The sequence below is a fragment of the Natator depressus genome, chromosome 1, assembly GCF_965152275.1.
Source record: "Natator depressus isolate rNatDep1 chromosome 1, rNatDep2.hap1, whole genome shotgun sequence".
NCBI classification, from domain to species: domain Eukaryota; kingdom Metazoa; phylum Chordata; order Testudines; family Cheloniidae; genus Natator; species Natator depressus.
Window position 1 is genome coordinate 113,252,217 of NC_134234.1, and position 18,216 is coordinate 113,270,432.

General features: G+C 43.7%; 1 protein-coding gene across 3 annotated transcripts in view; it reads right to left on the reverse strand.

Moving 5' to 3' along the window:
- Positions 1-7,976: 7,976 nt before the first annotated feature.
- ECRG4 (ECRG4 augurin precursor) overlaps positions 7,977-18,216 on the reverse strand; it is a 32,795-nt gene continuing 22,555 nt past the window's right edge. For all 3 annotated transcript variants that reach the window (XM_074944986.1, XM_074944995.1, XM_074944980.1), the window contains exons 3-5: positions 15,732-15,779; positions 11,033-11,190; positions 7,977-9,807 (exon numbers count right to left, since the gene is read on the reverse strand). In XM_074944986.1, coding sequence (XP_074801087.1) covers positions 9,646-9,807; positions 11,033-11,190; positions 15,732-15,779 — 368 coding nt within the window. In that variant the 3' untranslated portion in view covers positions 7,977-9,645. The remainder of the gene's footprint in view (positions 9,808-11,032; positions 11,191-15,731; positions 15,780-18,216) is intronic.

An 18,216-nucleotide genomic window follows, 5' to 3' on the forward strand; every position in this document is an offset into this window, starting at 1 on the left:
TATGCTATTTTAATAAAATATGAAAAGTTCTCCTTACAGGTTTCAGTTTTTCAGTTAAAATAGTTCTATAGTTTGTGTTTTATCTGTACATATCTCAAATGTTAATTTTTGTAAAAAATCCATAATCTGTTATAAAAACAAATCATCCTGTTTGAAGGTCAGTAATATTTTTTTCACTTTTCAAATCATATTTCTTAACTGATTCTTGGGCTCAAAGATATTCATGTCAAAAAAAAAAAAAAAACCCTCAGGTTATTATAATTAAAGTTTGTCATTGTTTGCATTAGGCCTAGATTGTCACAGTGCAAAAGTATACGATGCCTTTAAAACACAAAATAGATCTTTAGCATCCCCAACATGAGAGAAATCATGTATTTTACTTAAAAACAAAACTTACTATTGATTTTATCAGGAAATACACACCGCTGTACTGACTAACTGTGATCTCATCACAGGAACCTAAATCCCATCATCTCCCACTTGTTGGATATCTGCACTTACTGCAACTGTCTGGTACTGGGAAGCATAAGGCTAGATTTTTTTAGAGATATTGAGGCATTCCTCTGCTCAGAGTTGCAAAACCTAGGTCTCATTGAAAGTCAGTGGGACTTAAGTGCATAAGTGCCTAAATCCATTTTGAAAATGGGATTTAGCCGTCTAAATCCCGTGGGCTTTGCAACACTGAGCAGGGGAATGCCCGAAAACCTTTAAAAATCAGGGCTATGGTCCGACCCTCAAGAGCTAACATTCTATCGGTACTGTGAACCACCACGCATGCTTCTTGATGGTCTAGAAAAAAAGAAGAAATAATGATAAAAGTCGAATGGACGTCTCAATGGTTTGCTATTAAAGATGCTGTTTAGGTTTGCTCACTACCTGGTCTGTCTTCATAAGGGGATGAGAATTAGAGGAGGTCTGTCTTGTGCTTTTGTAACTCAGTGGTTCGTGTGTGTTATGTATTGTCCTCAGTGCTTGATCTGCAGAGAAGATTAGTGTATTACAGCTCTGAGTTTCAGAGCCAAACTCTAGCTCAAGCTGTAAACTCTTGCTTTTAGCTCTGGAGGTCCCTGGTTCAATCCCCTGTCTCTGCCAAAATGACATCCTTCACACTTGCTCGAAAACAAAATCTGAGATTGTAGCAGTAGCATAGATTTGAAAACAGTGAGTGGCTTTATGGTGGTTTCAAATCAGCATTGTAGTGTTCAGCGTAGCTTATGGTTAATACTGAAATTCAGGTGTAACTTCAGGCTGTCTACTTAGGACTTGACAGAGCTGGCGCCTGTGAGATAGAGGACATGGGGCTGCATGTGATCCCCATTACTTATGTAACGTTATACACATCCTCAGTAGGTGGAATGGGGGGAGCTGTCAGAGAGAAGCCTGAGCTAGCTGCTGCTGCTGCCCCAAAGCGTCACCATTGGAAGGAAGATGCCAGACCTAATCAGATTGGAGGTTGGGAAATCTGGAGATTATAGGTAAATGAAGGCGTGCCCTACTTTGCATATCTCAATATGGATGACCTCATGTGTTATTTGCTGAAGGTCTTTGTTTTCTACTCCTACTCCCAGCCCTCACTGCAGTGTCAGGTGCACCAAGCAGAGGCATGCCATAAAGGTCCATGTTGCCAGGCTTGAGGTGCCTTTAAGTCCTAAGTGAAACTGAAACCTCCAAACTGAAATAAAACGGTGGGTTATTTTCAAGTATCATTCGCTGACAGTCTGATGGGATTTCTAGTGTCAGACTCCCATAGCCACTAAGGAAGGGAGTGAGGAGCCCAGACACCACCGTGAGGGTGAGAAATGAGCATGCCCTCAGCCAAACCAAGAAAAATTCCATGTTGCTTTTCCAACAGGCTCCAGGCAGAAGGAGCCCGGCTGCTCCTACTTCCTTCCAGGAGAGAATCTTTGCAGGGTTATTTCAGATCCAGCTGCTCAGCTCTCCAATAACTAGGATCAGAGGGGCTGTCCTGAGGCCTTGCTCTGCCACTGCTGTCTACTCTGCTCCTCCTTTCCTCACAGCCGTGGCTCCCATTTTGAAACTCCCCCGCAGCATACACTGAGTGTGAGCCACTCTGTCCGAGCACTCACCAACGGGGTTATTGGGAAATCATGATTTTTAGTGTGAATGTCATATTTGGGCTTTTTAAGGGTTCTCACAGCTTTCTGATTTCTGCCTTCAGTCTTGAAGCATTTTGCCCTTTTCTAAAATGGCCACCATCTCCCAACACTGTTAATGGGACTAAGTCACAGGCTACCTTCAACAAGATGGCAGTCATTTCCCGACAGGCTTTGCTAGTGAAAGTGGGGCTGCCCCCAGCAAAGATGGCTATTTTCTCACACTATTTGCAATGGGGCTGAAGACAGGCTGCTCTCAGTAAAAATGATGGTCCTATAGTCATCACATGAGAACCTGGCTGGGTATAGAGGAATGTGATGATGCAGGGCATGAATTTGGGAAGGGGCAGCAGAAAAGGATGGATGTTCGGAAACAGGACAATAAATTCAGACCTGTCAAGTGTCATTCCCATATACCTGGTAAAATATCATGCATTTTCAGAAAGAGACTCCTGCACAAAATACACCCTGCAATCTAGGGGAAGGTGCACTGAGATATAAGCCATCAGCCCATGAGTTCTAAACCCAGCTCTTCCAATGACTGCTATGACTATTTGTGTGCTTCACAACTATTCTTACCCAAAGCTTCCATATACCCTACCCGAGGGAAGTGTAATGATGTACAGCTAAGATAACAGAGAGGCTGGATATGGTCACTGCGGGCACAGTCAGAAGTAGAACTCTGTAGTGGCTAGATCACATAGAGACTTGAGTCTACTTTCTGCACCTTCTAGCTCACATAGGAGAGGTTCATGCTTTTAGAGCCAGAGATCTGAGTACATTCCCTGTTAATACTTTACATCTATGGACCGACCTTTCCTCAGGGAGGATAACGTGTTCCTTCATCAGCTGCTACTATAGCAAAACAGGAAGAGCTCTGTGCTGCGTCTCAATGTTGTAGATCAAACATTATTCATGCATGACCCATGGGCGGGGAGGGATTAGTGTGAGGAACCTGGGATAATTTAAATATACTTTAATGTGAACTATATTTGTACAATGTATTAATATTTGTTGCATTTTGGTTAGTGGGAACTGTCCCTTTACGAATAGGATGCAGCATTTAGGATGAGGTTTGTCTGAACATGACTAAGTAGGGTGGAAGAGAGGATACTTGTGTGTGCAGAGTGGAAGGTCCTGCCACAATGAGTTCCAAAAAGGTTGGAACTTTATTAAATAAACACATCTTCACAGAAAACTTCACTCGTGAAGGTGTAAATATGAGCAATTACTAGGGGACTTCATGTCTCCATTTCGGTTTGCACATCTTAAAAACACCACCACACTTTGCTCTAATTGGCAGACTCTGCAAGGAGACCAAAACTGGCATTAGCCCCAGATACTAAACTACCTCTCTTATCCCTACAGAAAGTGTGTGGGGTCTCTTCTCCCTCCCTTCTTCTCAGGGCTCAGAAGTGCTGGCTGGTTGGGGTGGGGGGAGTCTTACCGCCTACTATGCGTGCTGTAGATAAACAGGAATTCATTCAGGAAGGCTGCATGAGTATTTCATTAACATGTTTTGTTTTTTTTTAAAGCCTAATTTTACAGCTGAATTTTGAATCCAAAATGATTGCACACAAATTGGGAGTGGAACAATTCCTCCCAAAGGTGAACAAATAGAAGAAAGGTAATAAATGTGATGGGATTAAAATCATGGTTTTATGCGGGGTCCTGGGTTATGCTGCAGGCTCCAGTCCCAGCCTCAGCCCCCTTAGCCCTGTCTGCATCCCCTGCCCTCCCGGAGCCACCGCCCTGCTCCTGGCCCCAGCACTGCGGGGCGTGGACAGGGATGGGGGGGGCACAGCACCCCCCCTCTAAAAAGTGTTCTGGCACCACTGCACCTACGTGGGAAGATCGCAAAGGTATAAATGAGTTCGTGCAGGACCACACATTTTGCAACTTCAGCAACACCATAGAGGCTAGGACTGTTGAGTGTCTAACCTCCCATTTGCTGGGGTCTCTGTCTTTCCCTGGAAATTCATGTTGCTGCTCAGGAGCCCATGAGAAAGTGTCTGAAACTGGGACTTTCCTGGGGGAAAGGGGAAGGTTTATTGGGTCTGAGAAGGGCACCTAGCCTGGAAGAGAGGAGCATGAGCCCAGGTGGAATGGTTTGATCTGCTGGCAGTTGCTACTGCTCAGGAGTCCCCTTGTCCTTGGCCACTGGGATCTGTGGGTGCAGGGGGGGCTCTCTGTAACATCTTTCTGCACCTGGGAGGCCCAGAGAGCCACAGAGAGGAAAGGAAGCTGAGCGGCATGAGCCGACCCAGGTGTGTGTGAAGAGGAGGTTAGGAGTAGAGCTAGGGGAATAACTGTTTTGTTTTTTTTTTCCCCTCTTCAGTTCAGTGGCAAAACAGAAACATCTGAAACACATTTTGAGCTGGGTCACCCTGAAATGACAATTTGGTGTCAGTTCTTGCTAAAACAACAAAAAATGGCTTTAGTTGAGTTGGGTTTTAAAAAAAAAATTTTTTTAAAGCTAATTCTAGCTAAATTCAAAACAAAAATGTCAGTGTTTCATTCTGTTTTGTTTTGTTTTCATTCTCCTCTACCCTCACCCCTTTTTACTTTTGGCCGAAATGTCTTATCCTGAATTTGCAAACAGTTTCAGTTGACCCAAAATTGCATTTTGTTTTTTTTTTTAAATAATGTTGCCCAGCTTTAGCTGGGAGCCTGCCTCTTGTGTGAGGGAGAAGTGGACAGACGGTTGTTGAAAATGTTTCTCTGTACATGGGGCAGGGGATGTATTTAACAGTCACTGTAGGCATGTCCATTATTAGCGGTGATCTTTGAAAAAGAAGTGAGATCCCGCAGGCATTTTGTACACTTTCTCAGAAAATTGGTAGGACCACTGCTTGGTCTGAATTACTGATTCAGCATGCAGGAGGAATGTGACCTTGTCAGGTCTTGAAACATTAAAAGCTGGCTCAGAGCCAAACTGTTCATATTCTTTAGGAGCTCTCACTGAACACTGACCGCTTTTCCATTTTATAAGGATAGCTATGTGATTTCAACAACCATGATGACCAGGCATGTTATTTTCTAGAACGCTTAAGGAACTGCCTGAAGAGATCTCTGAGCCTTTAGCAATTATCTTTGCGACCTCATGGAGGGTGGGAGCGATGCCAGAAGACTGGCAAAGAGAAAACATAGTACCTCTCTGTCAAAAGGGGAACAAGTACAACTCAGAGAATTATAGACCAGTCAGCTTAACTCTGCTAGTTAGAAAGATAATGGAGCAAAGCAACTCGAAGAAAAGAAGGCGATAAAGAGCAGTCAACATGGATTTGTCAAGAACAAATTATGTCAAATCAATCTAATATCCTTTGACAGGGTAACAAGCATTGTGGGGAAGCAGATGATGTGATATATCTTAGTAAGGCAGTTGATACTGCCTCACTTGACCTTCTGATAAGGAAACTAGTGAAATAAAGCCTAGATGAACCTACTAGGAAATGGGTGCATAACTGGTTAGAAAAGCATACACTGAGAGTAATCATCAATGGTTCACAATCAAGCTGGAAAGGTATATGAATTATGCTCTGGCAGGAATTTATCCTGAGTCTAGTTCTAATCAATATTTTCATAAATGATTTAGATAATAGCACAGTGAATACATACACAAAGTTTGCACGTTATACCAAGATGGGAGGAGTTGCAAGCGCTTTGGAGGACAGGATTACAGAGGAGGGAAACAAAAAGGATTGGGGCATAGAACAGCTTCCATAGGAGGAGAGATTAAAAAGACTGGGACATTTCAGCTTGGAAAAGAGATGACTAAGGGGGGATATGATAGAGATCTATAAAAATCATGATGGCGTGGAGAAAGTGAATAAGGAAACGTTATTTACTCCTTCGCATAATACAAGAACCAAGAGTCACCCAATGAAATTAATAGGAAAAGCAGGTTTAAAACAAAAGGAAGTACTTCTTCACACAATGCCCAGTCAACCTGTGGAACTTGTTGCTGGGGATGTTGTGAAGGCCAAACCTGTAACAAGATTCAAAAAAGAACTAGAAAGATCATGGAGGATAAGTCCATCAATGGATACTGGCTAAATGGTCAGAGATGGAACACCTTGCTCTGAGTATCGCTAGTCTCTGTTGTCAGAAGCTTGAGTGGACAACAGGATCACTCGATGATTGCGTGTTCTGTTCATTACCTCTGAAGCACCTGGCATTGGCCACTGTTGAAAGACAGGATATGCGGCTAGATGGGCCATTGGTCTGGACCAATATGGCTGTTTTATTTTCTTATGTAGGGTGATTGATAAAGTTTTCTCCTTAACTGCTGAGGACAGCACAAGAAGTAATGGGCTTAAATTGCAGCAAGGGAGATTTAGGTGAGACATTATGAAAAACTTCCTAACTATTAAGTTAGCTAAGCACTGGAACAAATTACCTAGGGAGGTTGTGGAAGCTCTATCACTAGAGGTTTTTAAGAACAGGTTAGCCAAACACCTGTCAAGGCTGAGCTAGGTACTTAGTGTGACATTGCACTCCATATGTTTTATGGAAATGTTTATAAGTGTGAATATGATGTAACTAAAATATGCTTCATGCAAAAGGTCTCTTGTAAGGTATCATTACAAAGCTTAAGATCTACTGAGTGTGTTCATCCTATTTGTTTTCATGTATTATTTCTATGTCTGGAGTTAGGAGAATAAGATATAAAATTTGTATTACTGCTGTAAACATGTTAAATGGAAGCCATTAAGGGTGCTTCAGAATCAATGACCTGTGAATGGGTTTGTTTACCTGCAAGCCTTCCTGTGTTGGTGTCTTCCAGCTCCTAGGTAATGAAGAAGGAGGTCTTACAGTGACATGTGATCATGTCACCAGAACTGGAATCCATCTTAAACTTGGTGCTTTTCCCATTTAGAAGGAAAGGTGTGGATCCAGAGAGACACAAGATTCCTGCCTTGTGCCAAAGCTATAAAAGGGGGGGAACAGAACAAAGGGGGCTGCCGGTCATGAGAAATCCCCTAGTTATGACCTGAGCTGGAGCTAACAAGGACTGCACCAGGGAAAAGGATTGGGCCCAGACTAGGAAGAAGTCTAGTCTGTGAAAAAAGCTTATCGGAACATCTCTGCGGGTGAGATTTACCTGTATTCAGTTTCTTAATGTATTAGGCTTAGACTTGCGTGTTTTGTTTTATTTTGCTGGGTAACTTACTTTGTTCTGGCTGTTATTACTTGAAACCACTTAAATCCTACATTTTATACTTTAAAAAATCACTTTTGTTTGTTAGTAAACCCAGAGTAAGTGATTAATACCTGGGGGAGCAAACAGCTGTGCATATCTCTCTATTAGTGTTATAGAGGGTGGACAATTCATGAGTTTACCCTGTATAAACTTTATACAGAGTAAAATGGATTTATTTGGGGTTTGGATCCCATTGGGAACTGGGTGTCTGGGTGCTGGAGATAGGTGACTTGCTGAGCAGTTTTTGGTTAAAGTCTGCAGCTTTGGGGGCATGGGCCAGACCTGGGTCTGTGTTGCAGCAGGCTAGCGTGTCTGGCTCAACAAGGCAGGGTTCTGGAGTCCCAGGCTGGCAGTGGAAAACGGGCTCAGAGGTAATTCCAGCACACCAAGTGACAGTCCCAAGGGGGTCTCTCTGAACAAACCCATCACACTTAGTCCCGCCTCAGTGCAGCTGGCTGGAGTAGTTGACCTATCACGGTCACTTTCAGGCCTACATTTCTATGATTCACCAATGAGCTATCTATATTGTCTGCATATGAGAAGAGGAAAAATTGGCCTCTCGTTAGCTGTTTTTTCTGGCCAGAACCATTTTGGAGAAGTTTAAATAAATAACATTGAGGATTTCCATAGACTTGTATAATAACTTATTTTAATACTATATGTAGTTTAAAATCCGTTCTAAAAACCAAAGCTTTTATCTCAGGACCAAAAATGGGGCAGTATAGTTCCTTTTTGGTTTAAATTTGTGTCAGAGGAGGTTCAGAAAGACCATGTAATATTCTTGTAATTGTTCATGATGTTTCCTTTCACTGGATGTTGAAGTCTGAAATTTTGCGGGGGGAATCACCAACTTCAGCTGAGTGTTCTAAAGCCCTGCTGATTTTTAGCAGGGACACAGAAGGGTGAGAAAAGCTTCCAAAACTAACATTTTTCACTCATGTAAGACATGGTGTCAAGAGTAGCCTACTTAATGCAGTGTAAAAAGGTAGCTGAGGCCTTGTCTACATGAGAAAGTTACACCAATTTAACTAAATTTAGTTTAACAAACTGGGAGCCTATGTGCAAATGATCCAAAAACATAAAAGGAAACATTTTCTGTGTATAAATTTAGCCAGTTTTTATCTGCATAAAAGCACTTGATAGGTGGGGCCAGGTGCAAAGGAAAACTAACTAGCATTTTTAAAAATCTGTTTTCATCTCCAAGCATCTGCCTCCGGAGCGCATCCCTGCACTAGTGTACTGCTTGGGCTGCTGGGTGGTTCTCCATCACACTACATCTGCTGAGGTGGGCTGTAGACAGAAGATCAGTAATGGGTAAGGCTTAGGCGACTTGATGGCTGGCATAAAGACATTATACTTATGCACGGTGTTGGAAATTCTTATTTACTTCAAGCCCCAGTGTGCCATAAGTTCCTATCCTGGATGTTTTTCTTCATTAATTTGCTACCATTTTCATTCAGACACAATTTTTTGATCATAGCTTTCTGTTCCCTTTTAAGAGCATAATGTGATCGTATCCAAGCTGTACTTCCCATGACCACGGCAGAGGGCACTGTCTGGTGCTATTTTATCACTATTAATTTCATGGGACAATATATTTTTATACCTGATTATATAGCGATGGAGAGACACTTTAAACATCTATTATTTTTACACTCACAACTTTAAAATAGCTCCTTTGATAATTTTATGCCAAGTTTCAGCCCAGGTTAAACTTCTACAGCCAAGTTGTAAAGGACGCAACATGAACTATAAAAGTGCTATAGTATTTAACATATATTATGCATTAGAGGGTGCTGAAAATAGAAATGTAGGGAAAGGACCCTGGAAGATGTTTAAATTTCAGGAAACATATCTTCCTCTAAGAGTGTGGGATTTATTTACTCTACTGACGACAGACCAAAATAACTGAGCACATTGAAACGCATTGTCTTATAAAATCCGCCAAAACTGGGTGAAATCAGGCAATCAGTTTTTAAGGAGTAAAAAGCCCTTGAAAATGTAATCTCTAATAATGCAGTGCTTTGAAATGAACTCAGCTATTGCAAACTCTGTCTACCCAAGCAATAGAAAAATGCTTATTTTACCAAAAGACTTTAATTCTAACACTTCTACATAGTGTACTATTAAGTAATTATAGAAGCCCATTCCAAATAGGCTTCTGTGCTAGGCAGTTCCTTTCTTCTCTTTGTTTATAAGAAATAGCTACTATTAAAAAAAAAAAAAAAGAGGGGGGGGAGGGGGAAAGAGAGGATGCGAGTGAGCGAGGCTAGGGCTCCGCTCAATCCGATACAGACCTACAATTCTTAGTTACAGTAGAATAAAAGGTTAATAATCGTCGTAGTTGACACTTGCTCCATGCCTGAAGGTGTGTGGGTTTCGGGGCCCAATAGGTGCATCTTCATCATAATGGTGCTGGTAGTAGCCGCCATAATATTCATTGCCACCACGTCCCAAGTTTGTCCAGTAGGAGATGTCGTCTTCAAATTTCTGCAGACAAAAGATGAGAGAGAATCTATTTGTATTCTAAAGCCACCATCATTTTTGTAAAAAAACAAGGGAAAATAAAGTAATGGGTTCTTCTGGTTTGTTTTAGGAATGTTAAGCCTTTGCTGCTTTGAAAAAAGGTAGGTTTTTTTAAAAAAATCATTGGGCCTTCCAAAATGATTGCAGTAAACAGTCCACACGGTCAAGGAAGCACGAAAGCTTATGCTCCAATAAATTGGTTAGTCTCTAAGGTGCCACAAGTACTCCTGTTCTTTTTGCTGATACAGACTAACACGGCTGCTACTCTGAAACCTAGTTTCTCTGTGCCAATTCAACCTCATCAAAAACATTCCAAGAAGCCAAGAATTTAACATCGATAACTTTTTTTTACCTCTTCTTTATATTAGAGCTGGGCCTGTGTGGCTATAAATATGTCTATTCTGCACTTTCAGTGATCTCTCAGTTACAGCTTTGTGCAATATGCATAGGAACTGGAACTCTGTTTCACCCCAACATTCCTACAAATTAACTATTTTTCTGGATACTGTCATTTGAAAGGAGGCTTGTCAAATGCCTTCAAATAGTACACACTTTAAACTTTCTAATTAACTTAAAATGTAGCTATTTAGTGGTCTAACTTCCATTGAGTTCTTCAGAAGTTAGGTGCCTAAGTACCTTTAGTGCTCATGCAAATTAGAAAGTTACAGCACTGATCAAAGTTACGTGATTTAAAAGCCTCTACCCACAACTGCCAATGCTCTAGCTGGTATTCAAATTCCTTGCCTCTTCTCAGAAGAATGCCAATCATGCCAAACTATGAGTGGATTTGTGATTTGTCCAAACACCCAAAAGTAATATACTGAGACCACAATGCTCATTTCAACACTTGTAACTTTGTTTGGTGTATGTCTCTCTCGCATACACACTCTTCCATATAAACCAGATGACAATTTCATTAAATTGAAGCCCACTGAGATTCAAAATTTTGGAACATGTTTTCTTGATAATTTTTTATGAACAGGGTTTTAAATCAAGCTATCAAAAGTAACTACTGGGTTTGCATTTATACGTCACAATTTATTATTCTCTATTTTCAAAAGGTGCGAGTGTGTCAAATGTGTGAAAAAAAGAAATAAGCCACTTTTTCATTGATATGTATTCTTAGTATCACTATGTTTGCACACACACACACACAGTCCCCATTGCTACGGGCAAGACTCGTACTCACCGCTTCATCAAATCCCAGGTAGAGGAATTGCTGATACCACTGCTGAACGTCAGGTTGAGTCCTGTCCCACAGCTGGCGCTTCTGGCGTTTCAGGCTGCCTAAGAACTCCTTGGCCGTGTTTTCTTTCACTAACACCTCTGTTTTAGCAGGCGCAGGAGCTGAAATGAAGTCCCCAAATGACATGCCAGTAATTTTTTTAATCAGCCCAAAATGTATTAGCCTAATAATGCCTTTAGCAATAAGTCACCACCTTCATGCTTGGCTGTACTATGCACGCAATAGTAACAGAGTAGTAACAATAACCCACACAATCAATCAAATAGAATAGACATTGTCAGTTTACTTCATTCTGGATTTTGCCCATCTCTCTCCCTCAGCCCCGTAAGTCTCCAGACACGACTTGGATTTGAAACCTGGTAACAGTTGACTCCATTCCAATTTTAAGTAGCTTGGCTCAAACTTTCTTCAAATTATTAAGTGATCACATGCTGAGGGCCATGTTTTCAAATCTAACCAATCAGGAACTCTGGATTTCTTTTAAAGGAGAGTACAGAGAACTCAGGGATAAAGCTATGAAATGGCTACTTCCCTTCCCTTCACTTCAAGTTATCTCCATGAGTCTGTGTTTTCAGCAGTGATTTCTGTGTAAACTAAACACAGAAATCGTTTACATTTGGAAAACAATTTATGTATGATGCTATCAGAGAGACAACCAAATGCTGCGTCTGAAACAGGCCCATTCTTCTCATTAAAATCTGAGGCTGTGTCCGAACATGCCAAGAAATCCATATTTTCAAATTACAATTTTTAAAGTCCTGGATTAGACCAGATTATACAATAAAATTGTATGTAAAGTCACAAAACCATCAAAACTCTAGTGTCCTGAGTTGGTTTAAAAAAAAAACAACAGAAAATGGTATTTGGCTGTGGGGACCTACCACGTTTTAAAATATCTGTAGGGAGGCCGCAGTACTCAAATGTTTCGGAACCAGGGACATAGTCAGTGGGGGTCCCCTTGCTGGTGAGAACTATAACTGGCATGTCTTCATGGTCTCTGCAACACCTTCTCATTCTCCACAACACTCCCCTGGGCTGGCTACTAAAGCTCCTCCCACAGCCACGCCACTCCAAATCCCTCCTGCTGCACGTTGGCAGGCCAAGCAAGCACAGCTGTTGCTCCACTGCTTCGTCTGCTAGAGGGGATGCTGTGGCAAGGAAGGCTAGAAACTGCCTCTTCTGCACTGTCCTTCTAGCTTGCAGCCAGTGCTGAGACCGGAGCTAGAGAGCACCTGGAAAGAGGATCTCAGAACCTTAGTGCAGGGCAGTGGGGCGGGGAGGCATCACCACTGCTAGCAGGAGTAGTGTATGAAGATACTGAGAAACCCAGAAGAAGATAGGAAGATTCCCCAGAATCTGGGAGTAGCAGGCATCAGAGTCCTATCTGAATGGGTGGGGGGAAGGCGGGGGGGGGTCTATGGTTCAATCACAGAGCAGGTTGGCAGCTGGTAAGGGGCAGGGGCTGCAGCTTTGCATGTGTTTCAACTGGCCTCTCCATCTGGTACAGCCCTGCTTCTCCCCACTCCAGCTCCCCCAGCCATCACCTTGGCTCCTAATGTTGGCCCACTTCAGGTCATTTGCACATTAGGCCCTTTTTTAAAAAATGTGCCGTGGTGGGGGCGGGAAGGAGGCACAGTCAGGGCCAAATCAGTGTGTTCACCTTTACCAGGAGCAGAGACAAAGGAGAAAAAAATGTCCCAAGCAGCTTTAACTTGTTCCTTTTCTGCTCTGCACTTGCCATCACAGCAGAGACTGGTGCTGAATCACTGCTCCTTGGGGAATCTCAGTGTGCCACTGACAGACCCCGGTCATTGGCGGGCAGGAGCAAACCTGGGACTGCTGGAGCTAAATGCACAAGCCTCTACTGCATGAGCTAAAAGCCAACTGGCTGTTAGTGAAGGCTGTAGAGCAGACTCATTAATTTCTCTCTCTCTAAGTGGTCTCCATGCCACTAGATGGGACAGAACACCACACCCAGGAGGTGTGTGGGCTACATCTGTACCTACAGGCTGGAATTAATGTAACCTGTGACTGCTCTGTGATATGGATGCATCTCTTGGCACCTGGGTGCATGGCACTTTGACGTTCAGGTGTGTAGAATAGAATGTAGGTACATTGGGCCCAAGATCTTTTTTTTCTGTTGGTTTGCTATCTATCTGTTATGGAGATGATCCCTTCTTGCTTCAGTGTGATGACTGTAATCCATATGTTGTATTAACAAGATGTAGATCAGTTTCAGAGCTGACAGGCATGCGTAGGCACAACTAGGGTTGCCAACGTTCTAATAGCAGAAAACTGAACACCCTTGTCCTACTCCCTGAGGCCCTGCCCCACTGCTTTGACGAGGCCCTGCCCCTACACTCACGTCATCCCGCTCATCCTCCCCCACCCTTGTTCACTAACTCATTTTCACCGGGATTGGGCAGGGGGGGTTGGAGTGCAACAGCGGGTGGGGGCTCTGGTTTGGGTGGGACCAGAAATGAGGGGTACAGGGTGCGGACGCGGGCTCTGGGCTGAGGGAGCAGGTTGGGGTACAGGAGGGGAGTGAGGCTCCCGCTGGGGGTGTGGTCTCTGGGGTGCAGGAGGGGGCTCTGGGCTGGGGGGTGGGGCCAAGGGGTTCTGCGGGTGGGAGGGTGTACAGGCTCTGGGCTGGGAGTGCAGGCTCCGGAGTGGGGCAAGAAATGAGGGGTTCAGGCCATGAGAGGGGGCTCCAGGCAGGGCAGGGGGGTTGGGTGCGACGTTGCACTCCATATGTTTTATGGAAATATGTTTATAAGTGTGAATATGATGTAACTAAAATATGCTTCATGCAAAAGATCTCTTGGAAGGTATCATCACAATGCTTATGATCTACTGAGTGTGTTCATCCTATTTGTTTTCATGTATTATTTCTATGTCTGGAGTTAGGAGAATAAGATATAAAATTTGTATTACTGCTGTAAACATGTTAAATGGAAGCCATTAAGGGTGCTTCAGAATCAATGACCTGTGAATGGGTTTGTTTACCTGCAAGCCTTCCTGTGTTGGTGTCTTCCAGCTCCTAGGTAATGAAGAAGGAGGTCTTACAGTGACATGTGATCATGTCACCTGAACTGGAATCCATCTTAAACCTGGTGCTTTTAGAAGGAGAGGTGTGGATCCAGAGAGACACAAGATTCCTGCCTTGTGCCAAAGCTATAAAAGGCGGGGGGGGGGACAGAACAAGGGGGGCTGCCAGTCATGAGAAATCCCCTAGTTATGACCTGAGCTGGAGCTAACAAGGACTGCACCAGGGAAAAGGATTGGGCCCAGACTAGGAAGAAGTCTAGTCTGTGAAAAAAGCTTATTGGACATCTCTGCAGGTGAGATTTATCTATATTCAGTTTCTTAATGTATTAGGCTTAGACTTGCGTGTTTTGTTTTATTTTGCTGGGTAACTTACTTTGTTCTGTCTGTTATTACTGGAAACCACTTAAATCCTACTTTTTATACTTAATAAAATCACTTTTGTTTATTAGTAAACCCAGAGTAAGTGATTAATACCTGGGGGAGCAAACAGCTGTGCATATCTCTCTATCAGTGTTATAGAGGATGGACAATTCATGAGTTTACCCTGTATAAACTTTATACAGAGTAAAACAAATTTATTTGGAGTTTGGATCCCGCTGGGAGCTGGGTGTCTGGGTGCCGGAGATAGGTAACCTGCTGAGTGGTTTTCAGCTAAAGCCTGCAGCTTTGGGGGCATGGTTCAGACTGGATCTGTGTTGCAGCAGAATGGAGTGTCTGGCTCAACAAGTCAGGGCTCTGGAGTCCCAAGCCATCAGGGAAAACAGGCTCAGAGGTAATTTCAGCACATCAGCTGGCAGTGCCAAGGGGGAGGAGGGGACTCTGTGACCGAACCCGTCACAGTGGGCTCTGAGGTGGGGGCTGAGGATGAGGGGTTTGGGATGCAGGAAGGGGCTCTGAGCTGGGATAGGAGGTTGGGGTGGAGGAGGGGGTGTGAGCACCAGGAAGGAGTTTGAGTGTGGGAGGGGGCTCTGGGCTGGGGCAGGGGGTTGGGGTGTGGGAAGGTATGCGGGGTGCAGGCTCCGGGTGGCACTTACCTCAGGCGGCTCCCAGGAAGCGGCAACATGGCCCTCTGGCTCCTAGGCAGAGGCACAGCCAGGCAGCTCTGTGCGTTGCCCCCGCCCGGAGCTGCCCATGCTGCTCCCATTGGCTGGGGTTCCTGGCCAATGGGAGCTGCAGAGCCAGCGCTCATGGAGCCTCCCTGCCCGCCCCTACATCTAGCAGCAGGAGGTACATGTCGCTGCTTCCGGGAGATGCACAGACCTGGGTAGGGAGCCTGCCTGCCTGCGCCGTTTTGCTGCCGACCAGACTTTTAATGGCCCGATCAGTGGTGCTGACCTGAGCCACCAGGGTCCCTTTTCGACCGGGCTTTCGTAACAACACCTAACAACCCTAAAATCAATAATACATGTGTTGCACTTTAGTACATAGCAGTGTCTCTGACAGGTGTTTCTGCCCATGCTCCTTAGCTTTCATTGGAAAGATGGGTGAGTGAGCTAATATTTTTTATCCGTTAGCATTTTCATCTGTTGCAACTGCATTTAAACCTGCTTAAAAAGCTGAGATAACAATTTTGCAGTTTGTTAAGGAGGTTTACCTTCGCGTTTTTGAAGCATCAGCTTAAGTTTATTCCCTCTTGAACCATCTAGAAGAATAAAAATAAAGATTAAGTACACTCTTTAACTATGCACCTTGGACAAAAAATAGTAACTTGAAAAAAAATACGAAAGGCATAACTCCTGGATAGTGTGCTAACAAAGCAAGGCCCCATTAGTATCTGTCCTAGCTCCAGGACTGACACTCAAGTAGAACACACGCTATGAGAAGGCCTTCATGATTCTAATGTCTTTTCACAAGGGTGCTTGACACTGAAACCTGATATCGCCTTATTTCATGCAACTGCTCTATTTTTTAGCAGATCAAGACTTCTTCCTGGTTTCAGAATCAGGACGTAACGTCCATGTTGCTGTCATAATCATGAGAAATTCTGTCACGGAATAAAAAGCATATTAGCAAGCAGACTTGGTACAATTTTCCTCTTAGCAAGTCTTTAAACATTTCAGAACTTAATCTCGCTAAAACAATTTCTCTGTAGGAATTGTAAACCTCTTAGTCAAAAATATCAGGTGTTTACATTTACACACCAGCGTATTTTAATATCCTGCCTTTTAATACCCAGTGGCATTCACCACTGTTTTAAAGCCTGCCCATAATGGGGTAATTGTTCTGGAAACACCTTCTCTGTTTAAAAGCAAAAATGAAACCGGCTGCAGTATTTACTTTATGCAAATACAGCTGTAATATTGGAAAATGTTAGTCCATGCACTTATTGGGTCATTTTTTCTAAGCATTTTTTTAAATTATATCTTACGGACTTGATCCTGCAGTCCCCGCTCAATCAGCGTTCCCATTGACTGCAACAGGCTGGGTAAAAGCTGCAGAATTGGCCCTTATATTTAGGAGAGTTGGCAGGCAGTATGTAAATATGACAACAAAATCCATTGACAAGTCTATTTTTGTCCACATTTTAACTAAGACTTTTGAACTCTCCATAATCCAGTGGCAATTCAGCACAGCAAAACTCATCAAGCAGCTGCACTGTTCATTTTTTATTAACTAGCTTGGCAGAACAAAGAGAACATTTAGCAAGCTTATGGGTCTGAGTAATTTTACATGTTTCCTTTAGCATATCTGATTCTCAGCTTGCATAACTGGAATGCCCAGCTCCCAAACTTGTTAATTTTAAATAAGATGATAGGAAAAAATCTACAAACAGACCCAGTCTTGATCCTTGGACCTTTAGACTCCTTTAGCGCAGCAAAAGCTGTGCTATCCAGCACTTTACCAAAGCTCTAGAAAATGGCCTTTCTGATATCTCCCAATACAAATTAAAAGTCCAGTTGGCATGAGCCGGCAGGCTCCCTACCTGGCTCCATGTGGCTCCCCAGAAGCGGTGACATATCCCTCTTGCTTCTAGGTGGAGGAATGGCCACAGGGGGCTCCGTTCGCTGCCCCTGCCCCAAGCGCTGGCTCCGCAGCTCCCATTGGCCAGGAACCATGGCCAATGGGAGCTATGGGGATGGCGCCTGCGAGTGGAGGCAACACGCAGAACCACCTGGCCACACCTCCGCCTCGGAGCAGCAGGGACATGTCGACGCTTGTGAGGAGTCACCCAAGTTGAGCGCCGCCCGGATCCGGCACCCCAAAATCCCTCCTATGCCCCAACCCCCTGCTCTGAGCCCCCTCCTGCACCCAAACTCCCTCCCAGAGCCTGTGTCCTGCATCCCCTCCCACACCCAAACTCCCTCCCTCCATTGGTAAGTATAACTCTTACTTAACCGGAATTTTTGACTAACCGGCACCCCCCATTCCCCCAACAGGCCAGATAACAAAGCTTTTACTGTACAATTTTGCTAAAATGAATAATGTGCTTGTCATCTAACATATCTCACTGAACATAAGGACAATTTTTTATAGAAAATGAAAGGCTTGGAGCAAATGGTTATGCCAGTGAACAAGTGTGGGTGGAACTAGAAAAGTGAAAGAGAAAAAAATACCCTCCCATTTTTAATTCTCCTTTTAGTTTCAATTACAGCAGAGCTCTTCTAGATTTCATCATTTTTTAATGCTGAATATTGCAATATGAGAGGAATTTTCCCCTGGGTCAGATTGTCAGAGACCCTGGGTTTTTTTTGCCTTCCTCTGCAGCATGGGGCACGGGTCACTTGGAGGTTTAAACTAGTGTAAATGGTGGATTGTCTGTAACTTGAAGTCTTTAAACCATGATTTGAGGACTTCCATAACTCAGTCAGTGGTTAGCGGTCTATTACAGGAGTGGGTAGGTGAGATTCTGTGGCCTGCCATGTGCAGGAGGTCAGACATGATGATCATGATGGTCCCTTCTGGTCTTAAAGTCTCTGAGTCTATAAAGTGTGCGTTATCTATAAAACCATTCGCTTCCCTGTGGGCCCTGAGCAACTGGAACGAGAGTTGTCACAATTATTCTTTCCCACTGAGATGGTAACTGAGAGGTGGGCTTGGTCCATGCTCGCTGAATCATGAACTCCCCCAAAGTTTGAGGT